The sequence below is a fragment of the Rhinolophus sinicus genome, chromosome 6 (assembly GCF_057876585.1).
Source record: "Rhinolophus sinicus isolate RSI-liver-muscle chromosome 6, RSI-T2T, whole genome shotgun sequence".
NCBI lineage: Eukaryota > Metazoa > Chordata > Mammalia > Chiroptera > Rhinolophidae > Rhinolophus > Rhinolophus sinicus.
In genome coordinates this window covers 40,444,720-40,472,500 of record NC_142506.1, presented here as the reverse complement: position 1 = coordinate 40,472,500, position 27,781 = coordinate 40,444,720, and the positions used below count along the sequence as shown (strand labels likewise).

The 27,781-nt window shown below is 37.1% G+C and overlaps 1 protein-coding gene across 8 annotated transcripts in view; it reads right to left on the bottom strand.

The window, feature by feature from the left end:
* Positions 1–27,781, bottom strand: part of RUNX1T1 (RUNX1 partner transcriptional co-repressor 1) — a 183,518-nt gene that overhangs the window by 63,747 nt on the left and 91,990 nt on the right. For 7 of the 8 annotated variants that reach the window (XM_074316318.2, XM_019718441.3, XM_019718440.3 and 4 more), the window contains 2 exons: positions 5,497–5,634; positions 3,210–3,451 (listed from right to left, as the gene is read on the bottom strand). In XM_074316318.2, the coding sequence (XP_074172419.1) occupies positions 3,210–3,451; positions 5,497–5,634 (380 nt within the window). Of the gene's footprint in view, positions 1–3,209; positions 3,452–5,496; positions 5,635–7,258; positions 12,591–27,781 lie in introns of those variants that run through there. The other variant, XM_019718444.3, reaches the window with a different exon arrangement.

Below are 27,781 nucleotides of genomic sequence, written 5' to 3'. Positions count from 1 at the left end.
CTCTTCCCCAAAGTCAAAATGACCATGAAAGGTAAACTTTCTGAGTTGATTTAGGACATCGAGGCAGCCATGACAGTGCAACTAAAGACGCTCATGAAAGAGGACTTGCAGAACTATTTCAAAAAGTGGCAAGAACGATGGGATAAGTGTGTTAGAAGCGGGGGGAGTATTGGGGTGGGGATTAATGGTGATGTTGGATCTGCGGGCAGTGTCTGGGTGTAGGCCGGATCGTGCCTCGTGAGACCAAAGAATGGAAACACGGACCCAGGAGAGGCAAAGAGTTTTAAAAAGAGGACAGTTTATTGAAAGCAAAGGGTCAGAGCTCCCGAGCGGGAGGAGGTCCCAAATGGGGGTGCCCAGTGACTGGGGCAAAAGTTCTTACTTTTATACCTTCCCTTGCCTGTTTGGGGAAGGGGGCTGGAGCCTTCTAATTGAATTCATCTATCACGTTTGTCCTGTTTGCCCATTCTGAAGGGATTAACAAAATAACCCATTCCTATCTATCAGATCTGCTCCTTTGTCCGGCCAAAAGGGATTTGAGATAATTTATTAACTTCAAGGCAAGTTCTCATATCTTCGTCCTGGAGTGAAGGAGACATTCCAGAACCTGGAGTTTTAGGATATGGCTGCCTTTTGCTTATTCCACCAGGGACCTTCCTGTCTACCTAACAACATGCTAACTAACCTGTCTCAATGGCAATGTGTAATAAATGTTTTTAATTTATTTTTTAATGTTCATTCATTGCAGTTTTTGTTCACACCTCGTTACTGATAAAAGTATCTACTTAACAGACAACCAACTTGTTATAAAAGTGCTGAGTAAGTTAACTATATTTTGGTTCATTTTCCTTAGTTCCTGGCAGAATCACAACTGTAAATTGCAGTCTCAACTTCAACCCTTTAATTATCTACATGCCTGACAAAATTGGGGTATTTGTGACTTAACACCTTCAGAATATTGTTCCACCCACTTTTTATGCAGTTTCTTTTCCTTTTATGATAAAGTATGGGGGGGGGGGGCACCAAATTCTAAGGTTTTTATACTCCCAAATTCAAACCATCTTAACATGAAATTATGAATAAACACTAACTTCCTATCTGTAACTACAGAGGTTAGGGAACCCTTTTTTTTTTTTTAAATCATTTTGTTTCTATGGCTCATTTTCTAAAGCTATACCGATTGTGTTTTGTACATTAAAACAGTTACTAATATTTTTCTTAATCCTGTCTAAATAACTGCATAATGAGATTCATCATTATGATTTACTGCCTGAGTTCAAATCACTGGTCTGTCACTACCAGTTATATATTTTATTTCTGTAAACCTCAGTTTCCCCACATGTAAAAGGTGTATAAAAATCACTACCTTAAATTAAAGGATGGTCCCAAGATTTGAATAAAATGGCATGTGTAAAAGCTTGCAGTCAACGCTCAAAACAAAATCTGTTATCTATTCATTCACTCATTTAGCAAATGTTCACTGCCTGTCTATTATGGCAAAGCACTATTAATTAATATCTTCTCCTAACTTAACCTCCGTAAGGTTTGTAGATAAATAAATACATTTTTAAAAAGTATTGCTATCAAAAGTATGCCACCTAATATGTGGGAAAATCTACTTGAAGCTACTAATTTTTCAATATTTGAACTTATGGAAACCACTGTTAAAGTACATATCAAATTTATAAAACAGTTGTCAAAAAAGAGTTTTTATTACTAACAACATTCACCATTTTCTTGATACAATTACTGTTTTGGATTTACTTTGTGGTTCTTTGGTCTAACTTACTTAGGTGATGAAAAGCCTATTATGCAAAACTCAAGAATAATAAAAAGGAAAAGGTAAGTGACTGACAAAAGTAACTGCAGTATGCTAAAATTCTTCTGTTAAAATCACCTTCCTGTACTGGAGGAGTACAAGGTGAAGCTGACGGGTTGTGGCAAATGTGAAAGCTTTTTGTTCTTAGAGTGTAGACGAGAGAGAGGCAATGTTTAAAAACTGAATTGCAAAATTTCTGTCAATGTGAGATACTGTGACTTAAAGCAGGTCAACTACACTAGACTCTCACCCAGATTTTAAATACTGGAATTTCTTTGGCAAAACAGAACTGGTATGTCTTTGTCCATGATAAATCCATGTAATAAAAATTAATGATCTATTTCAAGAAAAAGGAAACTGTTGCCTACTCTCTGAATCTCAGTTCTACCATAAGCCTGGATGATAAAAGGACTAAATATGTGACCCACAGACTCTCTACAACTCAGTTTGCTATGGGAAAATCGCCTTCCTAAATGAATATCTTCTACTCACATAGGAAATCAAAGTAAATGTAAAAGTGACTTAGGACCCTAAAAATTATGTATGTTCTGATTTTCTGTGTGATGATATATAGAATGTACTATAATGTGCCCAAATCAACACTTCTATTCTTAAAGTAATAATTTAAGTAATTCTACCTATAACAAAGAATTGGTTGGGTTTTTTTTTTTGTTGTTGTTTCAAACACCAATTAGTGCTTACCAGAGGTTGAGGGGAGAGAAAATTGGGGTGCTGTTGTTTTATGGATACAGTTTCAGTTTGAGGTGATGGAAAAGTTCCGAAGATGGATGGTGGTGATGGTTATACAACAAAGTGGATATGTTTAATGCCACTGAACTGTGCACTTAGAAATGGTTAAAATTGTAAATTTTATGTTATATATATTTACCACAATAAAAATTTTTAAAAATATTATTAACCCTAAAAATGACAACACATAAAAGAAGAAAAAATGTGGTACTTGTTATAAATTCTTGTTCATCCAGGCTGATAATAAAAATCCCTCAAGGCAACTAAGTTAAAATGAGCACCCAATTAAATTAACCGAATCATTAACATAACAAAAACTTTTTGTCGTTGAAAGGCACTAGCTATACCAGGAGAATGTACTTATTGAATTTTATACACACATACACATTTATGGCCAAGATAACAATAAGTGTATATAACCATATCTTTATTAGTCAAATAGTAAAAGAAACCGTGGTAGGAGTCAATACACAATACAGAATTAAAAACCTTGTTACTATAGAATTAGCAGACTTGCAGCAATCCCCAGGGGTAGAAAGTACTAGAACAAAATAGCTGTGAGAAAGGAGTCTATATTTTTGCATCTCACCCATATACTCTCCCTTACCCCAGAAAATTGGGCTGATTTCTGTTTACTTACCACTAGTCCTAGTACGAGGGTGCGGACTCTCTCGCCTATCTCTGGTGAAATGTCATTGCCAAACTGCTGCAGGGTAGTAAGGAATCGTTTCAGCTTACTGAGTTGCCTGGCACCACAGGCTGGGGGCAGCTGTTGATTAGCCAGAGAAGAAGAGGAAGAAGAGGAAGGCCCATTGCTAAAGCCATTGGGCGGTGAGGGGGCACCATTCAAGGCTGTGGGTGAATGGCTTGTGCCATTAGTTACTGTTAAGAGCACAAAATCAGAAAGAAAAAATAAACTTACAGAGAAATGCACAAGGAAATTACAACCAAGTGTCCTTCCCTTTAGATCTGGTAGATCTTGTAATTTAAAAACTTTTGGGGCTTTTTTTGTAAACTGTTTTGACTTCACAGGATTACCACAGGCTCAGGTACTCTATAATAAGTGGGTCTACTCCTCACACTGCATAAGGGTATTCTGCACAGAAGCTGATTATAAATGGAGATGGCTGTAACACAGAAACAGCCCTGCCTCCCATGTGCACATATGCCAACCACCTGAAATGTTTCAAACATAGAACAATGTTTGGATGTCAGCCTTTTGTCACCAGCTTACATCAATATAATAGGACTATTGCTTTCTAAACTGCTCCCCTAAAGAAAGTGTACATTTGGTGGAGACTAAATTTATCACTGAACATTTTTAATCATGTTTTGTACACATAACTGACAGCTGTGTTTACAGAAATTGGACTTTCAAGTTTTAACCTTATACCACCCAATTAGAAGGCTATTTTCTCCTCCTCACATTTCTTAACCACTTCTTTGGGGAAAATGCAAATTTTATTAAGAAGCCAAAATGGATGTGGTAATTATCAAGGATTTATTTCAAGAAATTGAAGGGGTACATTTATCCAAATAATAGAATGGTTAGTGGTAATTCAGTAAATTCATGTCCAATAAAATTTATTTGAAAATCAAGAAGATAATCCATAAGAAATAGGCTAGAAAAATTTGCACATTTCTCACTAAAGAAAATGTCGATTTTATAATGTTAAATCAATTAATTTGACAAACTGATCTTTACCAAATTCATTTTTAAATGTAATTTTGATAAACTATCTCCAACAATAGTTTGAAGATGTTTTAAGTGCTCTATTATTCTTAAAGTTTCAGTAATAAATGGTCTCTTGTCCTAAATGAGTACCAAAGCAACCTGTCAAGAAATTATAGCTCACTAGAACCTCTCACAGGAGTCATATGACTATCACTGGGCTTGGGGTAACAACAAACGACATATAAGATGACAGGGTTACAACTTGGCACTGTTGTAGCCTCCTGCTCCTTACACATTTGGAACTGTTTTTTTAAAATGGCAGTGTGACACTGGACAAACAACCTGGGGTGTGTATTTTGCTAATCCCTTTTAAGTCCATGAATCTATTTTTGTCTGTTATTTTTTATTCATATAGATTCATGGCACATTGTCTATAAATTGTATTATTTGCAACAGATAGCATTATTTGTTTCACAAATCCTTGATGACAATTTTAACCAGGGCTTTGAGACTGATGAAAACAAAGCTATCTGCTATCCCTACTAGAATATACAGGAAAGAAAGAAAAGTTGCTATTTTGTCAGAATGTTCTGTCCTTTCCTTGGACGACACAGAAAGCAATACACTCCAGTGATTCACAATTCAAGTCCTGAGCCAAGATGGAACGGAGTAAAGGTTTTATAAAAGTCTGACAGGTTTAAGACAAGAACGATGCACCTCATTTCAGAAAGTTTTCTATGTAACTGTTGTACAGTCTTTTTTTGTGTGCCGATATTAGAGTTTTATCATTTTAACCTAAAAATGTTAGATTTTAACATGATTTGGAAATAATAGAAGTAATATTAGAAGATCAGAAGTAACCTAGAAATAATTACAGCATATTAACATGTTCCAAGTGAAAATGAATAAACTAAAATAAGGAGCACCACATAAGTCTAATTAAAAGTTATAGTTGTAACAACTGGTGTTACGACCAAATGTAGTGTTCTTCATTCGCTGACATCATAACAGGCTACAACTTTGAAGCAATCACGAAAAGGGAAGTAGGTATTGGCAATCATACAAATTATATCTAAGATATGACACGTCTGTGCTCAGTAACTACTCACTGGCAAACAAATGATTTTTTTTTTTGCTTCATTTCTGCATAATCATTGATGCTGGATCTTCTTTTCCCTTAATTTTTATTTGCAGGAAAAAAATTAATTTAAACTTCAAAATGAAAACAGGAAATGCAGAAATTCCTACTCACATGTTGTCGGTGTGAATGAACTAGTTCTTGGGGCTCCTTGAGTGGTTGGGGGAGGTGGCATAGTGGGAGGAGTCAGCCTGGACGGAGTCTTCACATCCACAGGTGAGTCTGGCATTGTGGAGTGCTTCTCAGTCTGATCTGGAAGATGCCACCATGAACATGTTACTTTCCTCCTTAAGCACCTCCGTTTTTTAAGTGGGGTTCATCTTTTTTAAAAGCAAGTAAACAGAAGAAATCTAACATCTTCTATCAATAAAACAGGCTTATCTACTAAAGTTTAAATAAGGACTTTATCATCCAAACCCTATTCAAGACAGTGTAGCCCAGATGGCAGGACCTCATTTGTAGCTGGGTTATTTTACATCCTATTGTTATTTTTGGCTGGGGCAGACGTTAACTTGGTAGTGTTATATGCAAGAGCACAACTTCACTCAAAGCTGAAGCCAACATTAGTAAGAGGTAAAAAATAGGTGAGAAAGTAGGATGGTAATGGACCCCTCAGACAGCTCAGAAATAACACAAATCTGAAGCTCTGTTGTACAGGTAGGATACAGTTAGGAGCCAGTGTTTGGTGATTTTTGTAACACCTGCCATCATCCCATGTCCATGCTTAGTTTTCTGGCCTGTTAGATGAAGCAGGTTATGTCTCCTCAAAATTGAAGTGAAACACACCTTTCACTTCAATTTTTTTCTGCCGTGTTTGAAAAATCACCGCTATGTAAATGCCATATATCACACAATGATATTATTTACTTAGAATTTGTGAGTTTAGGACCAACCACTTTAAAAACATGAGACCAATATTTCAATTAATATTCTCAGGCAAAGTGAGAATGGGAAAGTACCAAACTGAGACCTAAAAAGAACTAAAGACCTTCCTTATATTTTTCATGATTAAGGTGACAGATGTGGAGAAATTTCCTGATTACCCATTAATGAACATGTTTTCTACGAAGTATCCTTTTCCTTTGAAATTTTGAACTTTTTTCCCTCAATCTAATCTCTTTATCAAATCTTCAGTTAAAAAATAGTTTTTGTTTATTTCTTAGATCCAATTTTCCATAATTATGTACACATATGCATACACACACACATATACATACCCCCAACATGTCTGAGATGCCTCTTGCAGCCTTAGACACAAATATTTTACACTTGGACTTTTTGAAAAGTAAAGTAACAGACTATTAATAAAGAATGGATCTTTTAAAACATTATAATAATCATAGGGGTATGGAGTTAATTATTCAAAATTACTTAAAAGTCAATTATTAAAAGAAAATGAAAAGCCAAAATTACTACTACGATAATTCCAAATCTACCTCACCTTTATTCAAAGAAGTTTCATAAGATTTGGATTGTAATAGAATACAATATTTGAAAGTTGAAATAATGTGGATACCATATTAGGCAAGTTGTAACAAAAGAATGAAAATCATTATCATTCTAATAAGAGCATTTTGAAAGATGATCTAGTTAACAGTATCAGGGTCTCTATTTGTTAATCTCTAACTGCTAATTGAATAACAATGAATGTCCCTGTAGTGAATAAATGTTCTGAGTGAGATGATAGTAAAGATACAGAGGAATATTTCTGCCTTTGTCTTATTGCTAAAAATTGTCTTCATATTGCTATTCTAGATAATTTAAAAAACAGATCATTAAAAACCAGTAACAGTAAATCACTTAGTCTAGAAAAACACAGAAGTTAGGCAGGTTTAAAACTACTTCAATAGTTAAATTAATTGCACAATCTACTCACCTCAACCAACCTCAGCAACAAGAGACTAAATAGCTTTCCGCTTATGTTACAGCTGAGGGAAGAGGTAGAGCGGCAAATACAAGCCTCCCTAAATAAAGGCAAATATTTCTGTCATGCCAAGGAAGGAGGGATAAAGGGAAGCTTGCCAGAGTCGGCTGGGAGATAACAGTGGGAACTGCTGGTCCATCTGGTTTTCATTCTGCTAACACTCAACGGAACTGTTAGAGAAGCCAATCCAGATACACAGATTGAAGCACGCTGTTGCACAGACAGAGAAAAGGAAGAGCAAGATGGGGGTGGAGAAGTGGGAATAATGAAAAAAATAAATAAAGTAGTAGAAGGAAAAGAGAAGAAAGAAAGACCAAAACAGGGAGCAAAGAGCCTGAAGGGAGAGAAATTTACCCTGGACAGATTCGTTTACCCCAGGAGCTAAAAGCTGAGCTCTAGAAAACACGGCCCCCACCTTACTTACCTTGATTTGGTTCTTGAACAATACCTGAACTTGAAACCGTGTATCTTAAACCCATTTTTCTTTATTTTTTAAAAAATAGCCCACATTAAGAAAAAAAGAATAAACTATAAAGTTAACAATGGGTTTCCTTTTCAAATTTCAGATAATCTTTGTATTTCTGTCTTCATCTGTCCAATTATAGGAAGATTTTTGATACATCATTATTTTCATTTGAAAATATTCTGAATATGTGTCTTGGTCCACATTTGTAACATAATTCCTATCCAAAAAAAAATCATTAATAAGGAGAAGGAGAAGGAGAAGGAGAAGCAGATAAATGGTTTTAAATTCTTGAAATGTCATCTATATTTTAAGAACAATAACAACTGAGCCAACGCATAGCAAACCACCACAACTTCTAACAGGAATATATACATTCTAACTGGGATATATATAGATATTTAGGATTTTGAAATTAGCCAAATTTCTAAGATGGTTACCTTTCTCTGATCAACTTGAGCTCCAACGCAGAGGTCCTACAAACTTAGACAAAGTGAGACATATGTAACTCATTCTGTGCTATTTAGTACAATCAATCCAGGATGGAGAGAGATGGTGAAATAACCAGCCAGGCCTAACCCTTACACACACAAAAAGTCTCTGGAGTAGAAATATTTCAGATAAATTCAGAAAATGTGTTTCAAGTATGCTGAGTTCTGTTGCATTTGTTCCGAATTATTTAAAAAACTTTTTTGAAAAATTTATTTTTGAAACTTTTATAGCAAACAACAGAAAAGCTGATTTAACCACAGAAGCATTTCACTCTATTTCAAATTAGAGGATAAAGTAAAACCAATATTAAGTAATAATACTTCTCATGCAATTTTTAAGTTCATGAAAATTATACTGTCCTTGTACATAACTTCCAGTTTTAATTACTGTTGGAGAATACTGAAACTTATTAAAAGATTGACACAAAATGATAAAACAAAAGAGGAAAGAAAAACAATTTGTATTAGACCAGGAAGGTATGTATAATCAGAAGAAATGACTTTACCTCTACCTTAATGATTCACACCACTTCTAAACAAGATACTCCGTATGTGGTGACATTTCAACTCACATGGCAAACATCCAACACATATGTACCAAAGATGGCTGATGCATGGAAGAAAGTGTGCCAGTTATAGATACATTACTGATGCCATTTCAATATCCAATTCAGTGTCAGGGCCTTCTAGATGTGGTATATTTTCCAATTCTATTTTTTTTAAGTAAAAAGAAAAGGTATGACATAATCTGCCATGGCACTTATTTTACTTTTAGTTAGTTGAAATAGTTCCAGACATATTTTTAAGGTATAAAGAATAAGCACTCTACATTTTCCTTGTTTATATAACATTCTAGATCTGATTAGTGTAAAAAGACAGAAAGTATTGTACGTCTTTTTCTATCAGAGTTGATCATGTCAATTATAATAGAAGAAATATCTATGCTTCAGAGGTGTTATGGATTGAAGAGCATCTGGGTCAATTAGTTAATCCAGAGTTAGTCTTATTTGAATAAGCGTTAGTTAAGGAAGCTAGAAGGTATGCACTAAAGAGGATTAAGCCCAAGTGGAACAGAGGTACTACTAATGAAAAGAAGACAGGGAGGAACAAAACTGGGTACAGCATTTTATTTTTATTTCTCTGTTAAATATGGCAAACATAGTTCTGACAACAGAGTCATTTAGTGGCTCCAATGTCTGATGTTACAGTAGACTGTTGAAGAAAGACTAGAATGGTGGCCATCCAGCCTCCACAGTGCTACCATCTAATTTCCCTGGTGAGCACTTCTGGTAATGTTCATTCCTTCTCAGAACCCTTCGACAATGCATGAAAATAAAAGTCAAATACTAACATTTTAAACACAATGAAATTGTACAGTGAAAGGATATTTGGCATAATAGGAGAATTTCTAGGTTTCAAATGTAGATTCTCTCAATAATTAGTAGTGAACCCTTAGGCAAAGTAGTCATCTGGAGCCTCAGTCTCTTATAAAAAGAATGGGGATACAATCATTGCTACCTTATCAGGACCTTAGCACAGTGCCTGCTCATATTGGCCACCAACACGTGTGAGCTCCATTCTCTTGTGTCTTTCTCTACCTGATCCATTCACAGCTTTATTTCCAGTGTCTTTCCCCAGAGTCTATGCTGTATCTATACAGGGAAGCTTGGTATTTCCTGGCTTTTCTGCCTCTTTTTGTGCTGCTGTTGTTCCCTTCATCTAAAAGGACCTGTCTCATCTTATACATTTTTCACTACTTCATCCTCTTATAGCTTTCTCCAGTACCCCAGGCACCAACCACATCATGCTTCCTCTGCCTTCTTTTATCATTTATGACAGCCTATCTGTATGGTAGTTATGTATGTGTATGTGTATTATACACCCAAAGACACAAATCAGTGAAAATAGTAAGCAACTTGATCGCATTTTTTCAAATACCTCCTTAATGCGTTTAAAAATAAATGTAATCATAAGAAGGATAGTTACATTCCTAACTTTTACAAATTCATTTCCTGTATCATAGTCAATTTAAAGGTATCAACCATAATTTCATGGCAAAAGACAAACACACAATCATCAGTAGCGTATAAGTACATAATGAGAGAATGGAATGTAGGTAATGTGGGAAAATACTGGAGATCTAAAATTCAGTTCAACTCTGCAACTAATTTATTATGTGGTTTAAAGCAAGTGTAAAAATGACTTGTTGTTACCTCATGTCTTATAGGTATTTTATGAAGATTACTATTGCTGAAACACCAATCTGACCTTATCAATCCCCTGATTTAATTTTTTCAGTGTCCCATTGTCCCCAGGATAAAATATAGAATAAAATATAAGGTCTGTAGCTTAGTTATGCATTGACACTGTTGAGTTCCTACTCAGTAGCCCTTCTCCCCTCTTCCTTGCTGGAGAGCCCTGATCTGATTCAGGTAGACAATTCTTGGGGGTCAGATCCTCCTTGTTTATTACATTCATCAGGTTATCATGTTCCCCTTGTCAGCAACAGGTATTACAGGTGAGTGTTGGGCTATAATTCAGGACAGGGTCATGAAAGGAAGTCTACGGAAGAGGCTCTAAGGAAAACTTCCTCACTTTCTAAACAGAAACCCAAGAAGGAAATAGTCCCTTTTCTTCTGATAGGGACTTTTGCATCTGTAAGTAATTCCTTCATTTCACTTCTTTGGAGTCTGGTTTTCTTATCTATAAGATTAAGCATCTTGGATTACATGACCTCAAGGATCTTTTGTGAAAATTAATATTCTCTGGTTTCTTTCCACCGATGTGTCTTATGATCATCTCAAACACAAAGAAGACTACCCAGAGAACATATCTGACAATAAAGTGACCATAAATAAAATTATTTTGAATTTGGTGAATACAACCAGACTTTCTCTGTTCACCTAAATTATTATGTCCACAAGTATATGTCTGCGTAGATTCTTTTTCCAATAAACATTAAAATTGACATGTACCTCTTATTTTCAAATACACTTTCAATCCTCATTACTAAATCATCATCAATGATTTACTTATAAAATAGCCATACCAATGTCCAATTGTCCCTGTATAGTTATCATCAAAAGACTCACTTTCACAGCCCAGATTCTCAAAAGAGTAATCTACACTCACTTTTCCTGCTTCCACATTTCCCATTCCATCTTACTCATACTTATAGTAAACACTAATGAGACTGCCTAGAAAGTTTCCCTCCTCATACTAGGACCTGCTATACCCTCTAATCTCAGAAATATCTTGGGAGTCACCACGTTCTTTCATAACCTTAGTGTCTGACCCAGGCACACTATCTAGTCCAAGATGGGTGATCTCAGCCATTCCCCAAGATTTTTATCTTCAGAACTGAAGAAAGAAAACAATCCTACTCCAGAGGTATAAGACTGGACTGTCTATTATCGTCTTTTAGTCTAGCAAGCATGCCTGCAGTGCAAAAGAAGGCAACTAATAGGCAGAAAGAAACAAAGAAAAGAAATGGCAAGACATTATCCTGACAGAACTAAGTTTCTCATCCTAGGTGCTAGTTGCATCTCTAAAATTCCTATAATTTGTATCTTCCAAACCGTGTACAGATCCTAGTCAATCAATCCCTCCTTTGCCTAAAACCTAGTTTGAGCTGACTTTTCACTTGAAACCAAAGAATCCAGACTAAAATAAATAGTGCTTGAATGTAGCATCAAGGTATCCTAACTCCCACTGAAATTCTTCTCAGTTGTCTCTTTATTATTAATCCAAACCTGACACTGTTTACCACTTCCTCCTTCTTGAAACATTAGTATCCTCGGGATTCTATCATTCAAACACTCTCATTTTTCTCAGGCCTTTCTGGCTTCTCCTTCTCTGTCTTTCTTAATGGCTCACCTTTCTCCATCTGTGATAACTACAAGTATTTCCCCCAATGTTCCTTGATAATTCCTCTTTAAATTTTTATTCTACACCTTTTCCTTAGTGACTTTATTTGTGGTGTGATAGTCACACCATAGCCATTATTATGTGGATGACTTTACTCTAGACCTAACATTCCATTCCAAGTTCTAGACCCAAACATCCAGAGGTCTACTCTTTTCAACAGCCTAAATTCAAACCCTCATCATCTATCATCTCTCACCTGGCCTATTCAACAACCCACTAAATGACTCACTACCCAGTACTATTTGTCTCTATCCATCTGCAAATTACAGTCATTTTACTACATATGCCAAGGATGTGATCAGAGATCTTGCCCCTTTCCTCTTAGTAATCCTCAAAGACCTTTTATAATGTTAACCATAAAGTCTTGGTACTTTAATAGGACACAGAAAGACTTTTATGACCCATCTGGCTCCTGACACTGTTCCAGACCCATCTTCATTTCTCCCACCCACTGCCATCCCCACCTCTGAACTCCATACTGAATTACTGTAGCTCTCTAAATGCCCCTGGGTCACTCTCAGGCTTCCATCACATTACATCCTTTTCCTAGAATACTCTTTACCCAACCAATGCCTGGTTAAGTACATCATTCCTTTAGAACTCCATTCAGGTATCACTTTGGCCAGAACTCTTTTGCAGACAGCCCTTCCACCCCCAGCTGGCCCAGACTGTCCCATATTCCCATTACATTGTTGAGTTCCCTCTTACAGCACTGATCACACTGTATTTAGAACCAAGGTCAGTCTCTCCACTAGCCCATAATATACGTAAAGGCAATGGTGACATCTTACTTGTTTTTATATTCCCAGCACTTTTCACAGTGCCTGACACATAGAAGGTGCTCAATAAATTTAGTATTTTAAATGAATAGATATTACTATAATGTCATAAAGCATGCCTATAGTCACAACTTTGAGACTTCAGAACTTGAAGAGACATGACATATTTAACTTAAGATAAAATCATCTACGTATCTTTTTACTATCATCCTAAAAGAATCCTAAAAAGAATTTCTACACTCTGAAAATATTAAGTACCCAAAGATAAATCTAGAAAAACACTAGTAAATTATTGAATTCACCAGTTTTAAAATACCTTTCAGTAATCACAACATATTTCCTAAGACCTTTTATAATATTAGAAAAAAAGGCGTTATAAGGCAATTTATACACATATGACTTAAAGCACCCTTTTTTACAATAAGAATATCAGAGTAGTCATAAATATGCACATTCAAAACAAAGAGAAAAGCATATTATGAACCAAAACACAATTTCTTCCACACATAGTTTTTCTGTTAATTGTCTATGGATGGTGGGATAACAGGTTATTCTGTAGTTTCTTCTTGTTATTTTTCTCTTTTATGTAAATGTTCTACAATGACCATGTTTTATTTTTACAAGCAAAAAACATACAAAAAAAAACAACACATATTAGGATGAATCACCTAAAATCAAGCATTAGGCACTGTATCAAATGCTCTGCATGCTTTATCTCATTTTAAATCTCACCATGAAAAGGTACTACTAATTTTCCCATCTTATGTAAGAAAACTGAAGCCCAGAGGAGTTGAATAATTTGTCTAAGTTTACAAGCCAGAACTTATTCCAGGCCTTCTCAGAGTTTATTATCATCTAAAACTAATGTTATTTTATACATGATCTGGAAAATGGAAATAAAGCAAATTCAGTAAGTGTTCAATCTAGAGTTAGCATTATCCTAGAAGTGCACCTTCCAATACTACTGTACTAGCCACATGTGAACATTGACATTTTAATTCATTAAAGTTAAATTCAGTTTCCTCAGTCACACTAGCCACATTCAAGTGCTCAACAGCCGTGGCTGTATGGCTACAGAGTTGTAGCTGATGGCTACTGTATCAGAAAGCTCAGTTACAGAACATTTCTGTCATCACAAAAGGACAGCACCATACATGAATGGCTCTGAAATTCTATACTAGAAATAATGGGGGCGGACACGTGGTTCAGGTGGTTGGAACACGGTGCTCCTAACGCCAAGGTCAATGGTTCATTCCCACATGGACCAGTGAGCTGTGCCCTCTACAGCTAAGACTGTGAACAACTCTCCGTGGAGCTGGGCTGCTGTGAACAGCTGGTAGTGTGTGCTGACGTGTGCTACCGTGAGCAAGGCTGGCCTGCAGCCCACGAGAGCTGCTGTGGGCGGCTGAACAACGACCGCCTCAGCCCAGTGGAGCGTAAGGCTCATACTAGTCATGGGCCAGGATGCTGCACCCTACAACTTGACTGAGAAACAATAGGTTAAAAACTTGAGGGGATGGGGGCAAAAAAAATAAGAATGACTCCACGGCAGGAGTCCATGGAGATGACAACACAATCTGAAAGGGTGGGAATAAGGAGGGAGGAGGTGTGCCTTTGGCTTCAACCTAAATACCATTCTTGTTTATAGATTGGGCTTCTGCATATTCATTTAATAGTTAAGAGGTAGAAAAAATAAAAGTCTGAAACCCAATGATTGACTAAGATAAGTGAGCTCTGAGCTCTGAAGAAGCAGGAGAATAAGACACGCTCAGTCTAGGTAATTAGTAAACATGGGGTAACTACACTAATGAGAACAAGGCCAGGTAGTGAACAAGGCCAGGGGCTTAGTCCTGGAATGAGCCAGTCAGCAGCGAGGGCAGCAGCTGGTCTGTAATCAGAAATGACAGCCTGAAGCATAACTTCATGCCTTGAAAGAGCATGAACTTGAGTTAAGATTTGGGCAAAAGAATGAGGCAAATCCATACTAATCCATTACTATTTCTTGAAAAATAACTTCAAAAATGTTTGAGTCATCTCTGTATAGGGACAATAATAGGAAATTTCCTTCCCTTCTTCTATAGAACTTATCAGCTAGTACTTGACACATTTATCTTGTTTTCGAATGTCCCCCAACCACAATGTCAGCTTCATGAAGACAGGAATTTCTACCTGTTTCATTAACTTCAGCTGCCACAGCATTTAGAAGAGTACTTGGAATACCGGTAGCAGGCATTTTATTAGGTTGGTGCAAAAGTAATTGCGGTTTAAAAGGTTAAAAATAATTGCAAAAACCGCAATTACTTTTGCACCAACCTATTATAAAGATTTATTGAATGAGTGAATGAAGAAAGTAAGAAAGAAACAAGGAAAACTAGATTATGACAAAATAGCCAAACATTGGTAACTCTATGGTTGCTACCTAGAAGGGGACAAGGGATGACTAAGGCAGACAGGATAAAGGCTGAAAGCACACACCCACTTAAATGGAGATAGGAATGCTAAGAAGTATAAGTAGGAAATAATCTAAACCAATTTTCTCACTTTTTGACAAAGATGACCTGTAGTCCACCATGAGAAAGCACTATAAACATTAACAAGTACCCAAATGGTGGTTCTAGCTAGAAAAATCGATTAGTAATTTCATAAAGTTTGGAAAGGACAGCTAGTCATATGAATACTGGTGCACTCCAGGCATTACTTGTATATGCCAGTTTCTTAGAAATGTCATCTCGCCCACAGTGGTTATCACTTTTACTCCAGTGATCCCTGCTTCTGAGTCTAATAACCACCTCCTGGAGATGGCTCTCGAAAGCCACCAAGGGGGTACTGAGAGTCCTTTCCCCTCACACTTCAATCTATTTACCATACAACAGATGGAATAATTTTGTCAAACACAAATGTATTCAGTGGGATCTAATTACCCCACTTCAACAAGCACAGTTCCACATTTATCTGCTTTATGCACTAGTGTTCTGTTTAAGATTTCCTTTGAAAAACAGGGTCTCCTGTTTAAGAAAGAAAAGTTTGAAAGCCCTGGCACAGGCAATCAACAAATGTTCACTGAATGGCTGTGATAAAAATACTAAGGAAAAACTGAACCACCCAAATAAACACAAAAGTAACTCCTGCTTGTGGGAAGAGCAGAAAAAGACACAGGCACCGCCAAGAGCCCATAAATTGAACATAAGCATCTATGTAACACCCTGCAGTCCAAATGGCAGACTATTCCAGAAGATTAAAACAAAAAACAAACCAAAAAAACCCCAAGAACATTAGATAGTGATCTAAACCATTTATAGTCTTTAAGTACAATTTTTACTCCAATAATATTTATTTGCCAACGATAACGAAAGGCTACAAAGAAGGCTAAGAGAGCTACTACAGAAAAATGGTAGCGTACACATCCAATGCAGTTATGGTCATTTGGATAAGAGTCAGTAAATCAAGTCAGGAAAATATGAAGGTGCACAGGGTATGTACATGTGGCTAAATCACAGACAAGCAAATAGCAGGAGCTCAAATGAATACTGAATTTAATTGAATATACTCTTTCAAAAACAGCCAACCAGTACAATTAGTTTAGATTTCACATTATAGGCAATGGGAAAGCACAGAGACTATTTAGGCAGCTGAATTATATGCTGATTAGATACGTATGAAACAGAGAACAAGTAAGGTAAGAAAGGTCAGAGGGCAGAAGTACTGGACAGCAATAGTCTATGCAAGAAATGATGCAGGCATCCAGCATGGAGGTGGGTCTAAAAAAGGAGAGCTTCAGGAGACATTTTAAAAGTTTGTCAAAATCACAGAGCTTGGTAACAAAATAAGACAAACTTTGTAGGAATAAGTAGGAATCTAGAAGTGCATGGTGACGTCAAAAAGCAAAATCAAAACACAACAGGAAGAATAATTTGGAAAAAAAAGCAGGATAAGCTCAGTTAAATCACAGTGACTTAGAGATGTCCCTGCCACACTCTGTTGCTCATACATAAAACATCCTGTTATCTTCTTGTCCCACATGTGCCACCAACAAATTTTTCTACCTCCTAAGTGTGCTTCTCCATTCCCATCACCACCTTGATGTACCACCATCTTTCACGTGGACTTTTTCAGGAGATAATCTTCACAATCGCTCTCCTCACACTGCAATCTATTTACCATATAACAGATGGAATAATCTTGTCAAACACAGATGTATTCACTCATTTAAAATAAAGCATTTATTCAAAAATATATGAGCCATCTACAAAGTGCCATGTACTATTTTAGACAGGAGGGACAAGACAATGAACACAACAGAAAATCACTGCCCTCAAAAACTTTACATTCTAATGATGGGATCAAGTTACTCCCCTATTTAAAGTGTTTCAATGGTTTGCCATCACTCTTAGGGTAAAATCCAAAACCCTTTAAATGAACTACAACCTAGATAGATTTAGTATCTGCTTACCTCTCCCACCTCATATCTCATTTGTTTAATCAGTTGCAAGCTTCATCTCACTTCAGGGACTTGCACTCAGTCTGGAAAATCCATGTTAGTTCAAATTCACTTACTCCATGATGTCCTTGATCCCTCCCCCATCCTCTGCTATAAGTTCTATTGTATCACCTAATTTTTCTTTACAGGGCTTACTGAAACTGTTGTGAATAATTGTATAATTACTGGTTTGTCTAACATCCCCTACTAGACAGTAAAATGCTCTGTAATGGCAAGGAGCATATATCATATCGTATCATATCATATATCATATCATATCATATCATATCATATCATATCATATCATATCATATCATATATTATATCATGTATCAACTCAGTCCCAGAATTATCACGGTGCCAAGAACCTGGTACCAATAAATAGTGAGTAAAGGAATTTTCTCTTTAAAAATAAACATTTGGAGGTACAAGTAGAGCAATTGCATTCCTTATTTCCCTTAAAAGTTAGGATTTCAAATTTTCTTCAGTGATAGAAATAATAAAATAATGGTGATAATAATGAAACCACTCTCATATTTATACTTCATTCCCATGACATGGGGCTTCAACGCACACCATTCCACTCAAATCACCCCAGAAAAGGTACAAACTCATTTGTGGTTAATCCAAAAGGTATCGGTCAATCTTCGTCTTGCTTATGACAAGGTGTGATCAAAAACTATGGTGAATGTTTAAATAAAATAATTTATTACAGTAAAAGACACATTGCCATTAATCCCCCTCAAAATACTCCCCCTTGCTTTGAACACACTTATCCCATTGTTCTTGCTACTTTCTGAAGCAGTTCTGGGAGTCCTCTTTCATGAGTGTCTTTATTTCATCCTCCATCACGACAGTGCTCCCTCTCACACATCATTTCTGGTACTGCAATTTCTGTTAAATAAAAACATTACAGGAGGCAGATGGGTGGCTCAGTTGGTTAGAGTGTGAGCTCTGGGCAACAAGGCTGCCAGTTCGATTCCCACATGAGCCAGCGAGCTGCGCCCTCCGCAACGAGAATGAAGACAATGAGCTGAAGCTGAGCTGCCACTGAGCACCCAGCGGCTGGATGGCTGAGTTGGTTAGAGCACGTGTTCTCAACCACAAGGTTGCTGGTTCGACTACCGCAAGGGATGGGCTGTGCCCCTGCAACTAAAAACGTCAACTGGACTTGGAGCTGAGCTGCGCACTCCACAACTAAGATTGAAAGGACAACAACTTGACTTAGATGGAGCTGATGGCTCCTGGGGGAAAAACACACACACTTTTCCCCAATAAAAAATGTCGTGGAAATACACACTGTTCCCCAATAATGCCCTGTAAAAAAGAAATAGTAAAAAACATTACAGTGTGTCCTCATCTACCTTTTTCACCAGTGGATGAGGTGAAACTTCTGGCTCTTCCCCAAAGTCAAAATGACCATGAAAGGAAAACATTTTGAAATGATTCAGGATATCGAGGCAGCCACGACAGCACAACTAAAAAAAACTTACAGGGGACGTCATAGCAATGACTGCAGCAAGATGGTCTTGAGTTCTCCTCTGGAACTTACCACAAATTGAACATCTATAACCCATCAAAGGACCCTCTGCTCATCACACAGAACAGCTAAGAGACTCATAGAAGTATTATTTGAAGGTGGACAAATTGGGCGAGCAGGGGAAGAGGGAAGGGAGCGGAGTGGAGACTGCAGCCTGCATCCATGGCTGAGACGGAGGGGATCCCAGGACAAAACAGAGACCACAAGAGCCTGGAAGTGGGCTCTTTCCCTGTGTTCCACAGCTGATCTCTCCTGTGTCCCACAGCTGATCTCTCCGGCCTAGAGAGCATCATATCCAGCATTTGAGGCAATAACCTCAGCTGAGCCCTAGGTCTGAAAAAGGACTTAAACCCATACGTGGGCCCCTCACCCACTGACCCAATCCTACCCCTGCCCTTCCAGAGACTCAAGCTGGCCCCTGAACTGAGGAGTAGTGTCCGATTACAGAGGAGCCCTAGTGCTTAGGATCTGGGAAGACCCAGTTTGCAGCTCTGACCCCGGGAACAGGCTGGAAAGAGTGTGATACAGATGGGCTGGGAGAGCAAAGACTCCCTCATCCTGAGCCCGCAACTTTTCTGGCCTCCCTAGGGCAGGGCAATTACAATTGCGGAGACATTCCCAGGGGTCAGCAGTAGGCGGTAGACTTAGCTCTGGGCTTTCAGCAGCTCAGAAATCTTCCGCCTTTCACACACATGCGCGCGCGCGCACACACGCACACACAGAAGAAGTGCCCTAAGACTCAGGAGACCTGGGCACAGGGCTGGTTGTGTTACTCTCTGAGCATATGTGCAGGCAAGAACAGAAATTGCACTGACTGTGTAAAAACTACCATCCAGACCCCATAGCTCCACTCATCTAAAACTGCAGTACCAGGGTCACTCTGGGTACCAGGTGAGGTGACCGGCTCTACCTGCACAAGACACAGAGACTTTTTGGTACAGCAGAGGACAACCTGGAGATTACTTGGTGGGCTTAAGCCAAGACTTGCGCTGCTTTTTTTGTTTTGTTTCGTTTTTATACCTGTCATATTTTTGCCTGTGTTAAGTGTGGGTTATCGGTTGTTTTTACATGTGAATGTATTTGGTTTTTTCTTTGTTGTTGTTGTTGTTGTTGTTGTTGTGCTTGGTGATTTGCTTTGTTCTGAAATTGCCCTACACCAGGGCCCACCTCAAGAGGCACAAGATTCAACACACCCAGAGGAAAACTCAAGACCAAACCAGAGTATTACTGGGTTTGACTTACAAGTGACACACCCAGAGGGAATTCTCTACATGCACAAAAGCCCATCGGGGCCAAACCTCATTTGAGTGGTCAACCCTCATGCAGCAGAACATCCAATGTGGGCAGAGTCAAGTCTCACAACTAGTCAGCCTAGAAGTCACTCCCACCTACTGACAAAAGAAAAGCAATTAAAGATCAACTTCAATAGGACAATCACAAAACACAAGGGTCACTTTTGGAGCACATGCACAGGAGAAGAAGGAAGTGGTGCAAGTCAAATATAAAGGGAATATACTACATGAGATAACCCAGCAAAAACCAAGAACCCTAGGGGATCTACCTAATATATTGAAGCAAACACAGAGAGTCAGCCAGAATGGGGAAACAAAGAAACACGTCCCAAATAAAAAAAAAAAAAACAGAAGAAACCTCCATAATTAGAACCAAATGAAATAGAAGTAACCAACCTATCAGAGACAGAGTTCAGAACACTGATGATAAGAATGTTCAGGGAGCTTAGTGACAACATAAAGAAGGACAGAGAAATAATGAACAACCAGTTAGAACTAAAGACTACAATAACTGAAATAAACAACACACTTGAAGGAATTACCAGCAAGTTAGATGAAGCATAGGATCGAATCAGTGACTTAAAGTCAAGTTAGCAGAGATCACCCAAACGGAACAAGAAGAAGAAAAAAGAATAAAAAACAATGAAAATGGTTTAAGAGACCTCTGGGATAACATCAAGCGCAATAACATGCGCATCATAGGAATACTAGAAGGTGAAGAGAGGAAGCAAGGGATTGAGAACATATTTGAAGTAATAATGTCCGAAAACTTCCCTAAACTGGTGAAGGAAACTGACAAGCCCTGGAAGTGCAGAGAGTTCCAACCAGGATGAACCCAAACAGGTCCACACCAAGACACATTATAGTTAAAATGGCAAAGGTTAAAGACAAAGAGAGAATCCTAAAAGCAGCAAGAGAAAGACAGCGGGTTACATACAAGGGAACTCCCATAAGACTATCAAATGACTTTTCTACAGAAACATCGCAGGCCAGGAGGGAGTGGCAGGAGATACTCAAAGTGATGGAAAACAAAGGCCTACAACCTAGGTTACTTTATCCACCAAGGCTATTATTTAAAATTGAGGAGAGATAAAGAGCTTCCAAGAAAAGAATAAGTTAAAGGAATTTATTACCATCAAACCATCATTGCACGAAATATTAAAAGGGCTTCTATAAACAGAAGAAAGATGAAAACAATCTAACTAGAAATTTTAAAAATGGCAATAACTATGTACCTATCAATAATCACTTTATATGTAAATGGATTAAACACTCCAATCAAAAGACATAGGGTGGCTTTGTGGATAAGAAAGCAAAACCCTTGTATATGCTGTATACAAGAGACTCACCTCAGATCAAAAGACACACACAGGCTGAAAGTGTAAGGGTTGGAGAAAGATATTTCATGCAAATGGAAATGAGAAAAAAGCCGGAGTTGCAATACATAAATCTGACAAAGTAAACTTTAAAATGAAGAATATATTAAAAGACAAAGATGGCACTATATAATATTAAAGGGATAAATCCAACAAGAGAACATAATCCTAGTAAACAACTATGCACCCAACATAGGAGCACCTAAGTATATAAAACAGATATTGACTGACATAAAGACAGAGATCAACAGTAATACTACGATAGTAGGGGACTCCAACACACTTCTGACAACAAGGGACAGGTCTTCCGAACAGAAAATCAATATGGATACAACAGCCTTAAATGACACATTACATCACTTAGATTTAAACGATATTTTTAGAGCATTTCACCCCAAAGCTTCAGAATACACGTTCTTCTCAAGTGCACATGGAACGTTTACCAAGATAGACCACATGTTAGGCCACAAAACAAGTCTTGATACATTTAAGAAAATTAAAATCATACCAACTATCTTCTCTGAACACAGTGCTATGAAATTAGAAATCAACTACAGGAAAAAAACTGGAAGACACACAAATACATGGAGGTGGAATAACATGTTACTAAATAATGAATGGGTCAGCCATGAGATCAAGGAAGAAATCAAAAGATATCTCAAGACAAATGAAAATGAAAACACGACGAACCAAACTCCATGGGATGTAGCGAAAGCAGTCCTAAGAGGAATATTCATAGCATTGCAGACCTACCTAAAGAAACAAGAAAAATAACTAATCAGCAGTCTATCTTCAAACTCAAGGGATCTAGAAAAAGAACAGCAAAATAAGCCCAGAGGAAGTACAAAGAAGGAGATAATAAAGATCAGAGTGGAAATCAATGAAATAGAAACCAGAAAAAAAAACCCCACAAAATGTCACTGAATCCAAGAGTTGGTTTTTAGAAAAGATATACAAACTTGACAAACCTTTAGCCACACTCATCAAAAAAAAAAACGAGGACCCAAATTAATAAAATCAGAAATGAAAGAGGAGAAGTGACAACAAACACTACAGAAATACAAAAAATTTTAAGAAATTACTATGAAATGGACAATTTTCTAGACGCATACAAACTTCCAAGGTTAACTCAAGAAGAAACGGAAAACCTGAATACACTGATTACCACCAGGAAAATTGAATCAGTAATCAACAATCTCCCAACAAACAAAAGCCCTGGACCAGATGGCTTTACAGGTGAATTTTACAAAACATTCAAAAAAGAATTATTACCTATTCTCCTCAAGCTCGTCCAAAAAATCCAGAAGGAGGGAAGGCTCCCAAGCACTTTTTATGAGGCCACCATCACCCTGATCCCAAAATCAAACAAAGACACTTCCAAAAAGGAAAACTACAGGCCAATACCGCTAATGAACATAGATGCAAAAATCCTCAACAAAATATTAGCGAACAGAATTCATCAATACATTAAAAGATCATACACCATGATCAAGTGGGAATCATCCCTGGTATGCAAGGGTGGTTCAACATCTGCAAATCAATTAATGTAATACACTACATTAACAAAATGAAAAACAAAAATCATACGATCATATCAATAGATGCAGAAAAAGCATTTGACAAAATCCAGCAGCCATTTATGATAAAAACCCTTAAGAAAGTGGGCATAGTGGGATCGTATCTCAACAAAATAAATGTCATACATGATAAACCCACAATCAACATCATACTCAATGTGGAAAAGCTAAGACTATTCCCTTTAAGATCAGGAACAAGGCAAGATTGCCCACTTTCTACACTTCTATTCAACATAGTGTTGGAAGTTCTAGCTACAGCAATCAGACAAGAAAAAGAACTAAAAGGCATCCAAATTGGTAAGGAGGAAGTAAAATTGTCATTATATGCAGTTGACATGATATAGAAAACCCTAAAGACTCCACCAAGAAACTATTAGAGCTGATAGATGAATTTAGTAAAGTAGCAGGATACAAAATTAACATTCAGAAATCAGTTGCATTTCTATGTACCAATAATAAAATATCAGAAGGAGATATAGAGAAAACAATCCCATTTACAATTGCTTCAAAGACTATAAAATACCTGGGAATAAATTTAACCAAAGTAGTAAAAGATCAATACTCAGAAAATTATAAGACACTGAAGAAAGAAATTAAAGAAGATACAAACAGATGGAAACACACACCATGTTCATGGATAGGAAGAATTAATATATTTAAAATGTCCATACTGCCTAAGGCAATATACATATTCAACGCAATTCCTATCAAACTACCAATGACGTTTTTCACAGAAATAGGACATACAATCCTGAAATTTATATGGAACCATAAAAGACCCCGGATAGCCTCGGCAATCTTGTGAAATAAGAACAAAGTGGGAGGTATAACGATACATGACATCAAATTATACTACAAGGCTACAATAATCAAAGCAGCATGGTACTGGCTTAAAAACAGACACATAGATCAATGGAACAGAATAGAGAGCCCAGAAATAAATCCATGCTATATGGTTATTTAATCTACGGCAATGGAAGCAAGAATTTACGGTGGGGTAAAGACAGTCTATTCAATAAATGGTGCTGGGAAACCTGGACAGACACATGCAAAAAAATGAAGCTGGACCACCTCCTTACACCATATACAAAAATAAATTCAAAATGGCTTAAAGACTTGAATGTAAGATCCCAAACCATAAAATTCCTAGAAGAAAATATAGGAAGAAACTTCACAGACATTACCCAGAGTAAGATTTTTACTGATATATCCCCTGGGGCAAGGGAAGTAAGAGAAAAAATAAACATGTGGGATTACATCAAACTGAAAAGTTTTTTCACAGCAAAGGAAACCATCAATAAAACAAAAAGGGGTCCAAATGAATGGGAAAGATATTTGCCAATGATATATCCGATAAGGGGTTAATATCCCAAATTTATAAAAAACTCACTCAACTCAACTCCAAAAAAACAAACAACCCAATTAAAAAATAGGCAGAGGACATGAAGAGACATTTTTCTAAAAAGGACACACAGACGGCAAACACACATAGGAAAAAATGCTCAACCTCACTAACCATCAGAGAAATGCAAGTAAAAACCACAATGAGGGGCCTGCCCGGTGGCTCAGGCGGTTAGAGCTCCATGCTCCTAACTCTGAAGGCTTCCGGTTCGATTCCCACATGGGCCAGTAGGCTCTCAACCACAAGGTTGCTAATTCAATTTCTCTGACTCCAGCAAGGGATGATGGGCTCTGCCCCCTGCAACTAAGATTGAACACGGCACTATACACAATAGCCAAGACATGGAAACAACCGAAATGGCCATTGGTAGATGACTGGATTAAGAAATTGTGGTACATTTATACAATGGAGTATTACGCAGCCATAAAGAAGAAAGAAATCTTACCATTTGCAACAACATGGATGGACCTAGAGCCATTATATTAAGTGAAATAAGTCAGACACAGAAAGACAAATACCACATGATCTCACTCATATGTGGAATCTAAAGAAAAGAATAAATGAATGAACTAATCAGAAACAGTCTCAGAGACACAGAGGAAAAACTGAGGGTTGCTAGATGGGGGGGGTCGGGATAAGGAGGAAGGTGAGGGGATTAGAAAGCACAGTCATTAACCACAAGATTGCCATGGGATTAAGAAAGTCAATTTTGGAATGTAATCAATAATGTAAAGATTTTGTAGGGTATCCGATGGACACTTGTCTCGTTAGGGAGATCATCTCAGGGAAGATGTAGATGCCTGATCATTACACTGTACACCTGAAGCTGAAGCTGAACAATAATGAATGTCAACTACAATGTTGACAATATATATATACAGTTACAAGAAGTGGAGTACAGCATTAGGAATAGAGACAGTGGAAATGTAACAGCTGTGTGCAATGTCAGAAGGGTTGTGGACGGGGGAGGGGGTCGTCACTGTGTGAGGGATATAAATGATAAATGTCTAATTGTTACATTGTTTTGTGCACCTGAAACTGATAAAAAAAAATTGTTTAAAAAATAAATAAATAAACTGGAAAAGAAAGAGAGAGCGGGAGGGAGGGAGGAAAGAGAGAGAGAGAGAGAGAGAGAGAGAGAGAGAGAGAGAGAGAGAGAGAGAGAGAGAGAGAGAGAAAGAAAGAAAGAAAGAAAGAAAGAAAGAAAGAAAGAAAGAAAGAAAGAAACTTACAAAAGAGAATTTCCAGAACTGCTTCAGAAAGTGGCAAGAAACGATGGGATAAGTGTGTTCAATGTGATGGGGAGTGTTTTCAGGGGGCTTAATGGCAATGTGTCTTTCACTGTAATAATTTTTTTTTTAAATTTAAACATTCTCTGTATCTTTTGATCCCACCTCATGGCTCTCAGCACCATTTAATCTGTTCAGCCACTTCTTATTCCTTTTCTCTTGTAGTGTCATTCTTCTAGTTATTGCTAGAAGTTTCAGTGAATTCTCTTGGACCCACACCCCTCCTCTCCAGCAGGGCCTCAACTCCTCCTCTTCTGAACTGGCTTCGTCCCTTTTGGTCTCTCGTGCAGGCCTTCTTATCTCGTGAAACAAATTTTGCCAGTGCTCTATATCTCCAAGGGAAGGACTCTGTCATGAGAACCAGATAAGTTATCTAAGTACTTGCTGAACAACTCTCCCCAGATACACCATTGACAGCTGTATTTAGAACCAAATATAATATCTTCCTTGGGAAATCTGTGCCTCCTCCTGTATTTCAATCTCTGGGACAGCATCACTTTCCACCCAGACAAAACCTAAGCCACCATGATCATCATAAGACTCCTCCTCTCTACTATCCTCCTTCAGCCTCCAATCCATTCCCAAATCCTATCCATCCCTACTTCTTAATACTTTTATTATCCACCCTCAGTTCACCTTTGTCCTGGGCTTCACAATCTACAGAGCCTCTGAAGGATTTTCTCTACCTCCAGTCCTTCTCTGCACAAATGCTCTCCTCTTTGCTTCCAGAGAAATATTTCTAAAATGTAAATACGACAAATCTTCTTCTAATCCTTCACAATATACAATCTACTTAAAATTCTTCTATTATTATAAAGTTAGTCAGTATAAAGGATGAAGTTCCTTTTCAACTCTGCATCTCTGGTATTTAAACACAGTTCTTGTACACAGTAGGTCCTAAAGTAGTTTTTTGTACTAACTAAACCACTTTTAAAAAATTATCAGAATGTCCATTCTACCCCCCATTTAGTATGTAATGTAATCATTAGATGTAACGTAATCCCAACCAAAATACCAATAGATTTTTTTCCAGAATTTTACAAATGTTTCAAAAGTTAATTTGAAATAAAAATTAAAAATAACTAGGAAAAACATCAAGGATATTTAGCCCAACATTTATTGAAATGAACCATAAAACTATAATAATTTGAACAAAATGCTACTAATACAGAAATAGCCAATACAGCAGAATAAAAATTAAAAAGCAGAAAAATATAAAGCTTAGAAATGGACACACATTTATCTAAGAATTGAGGATATGATGAAGATGACTTCCAATATTAGTGAGAAAAGAGCAATTCAATAAAATTTCTTGGGAACTACTGGACAGCAATTAAGAAAATAAACCCTTGTCTCATACCATATATCCAAAGTCATTCATTTTCATATGAATAAAAACGTTAATATAAAATGAAAAAATAATAACTAAACATATATGTACATATTTATTTAATCTTAGGATTAGAAAGGAGACTCTAACCTTGACATAAGAAAGGCAGAACCAATAATACCATATTTCCCCGAAAATAAGACCTAGCCGGACAATCAGCTCTAATGCTTCTTTTGGAGCAAAAATTAATATAAGACCCGGTCATATAATATAATATAATATAATATAATATAATATAATATAATATAATATAATATAATATAATACAATATAATACAATATAATACAATATAATACATATAAGAGCTCCACCAAATCAGTAATTAACAGTTGAAAAGCACACCAAAACAACAGTTGTAAAAGCGTAGGAATAGGATATACAAAAGAAATATAAACAATCTATAACCTCATGGGGGGGAAAGTTTAACTTCACTAGTATTTTTTTATTGAAACAAGGTACTATTTTTCATCT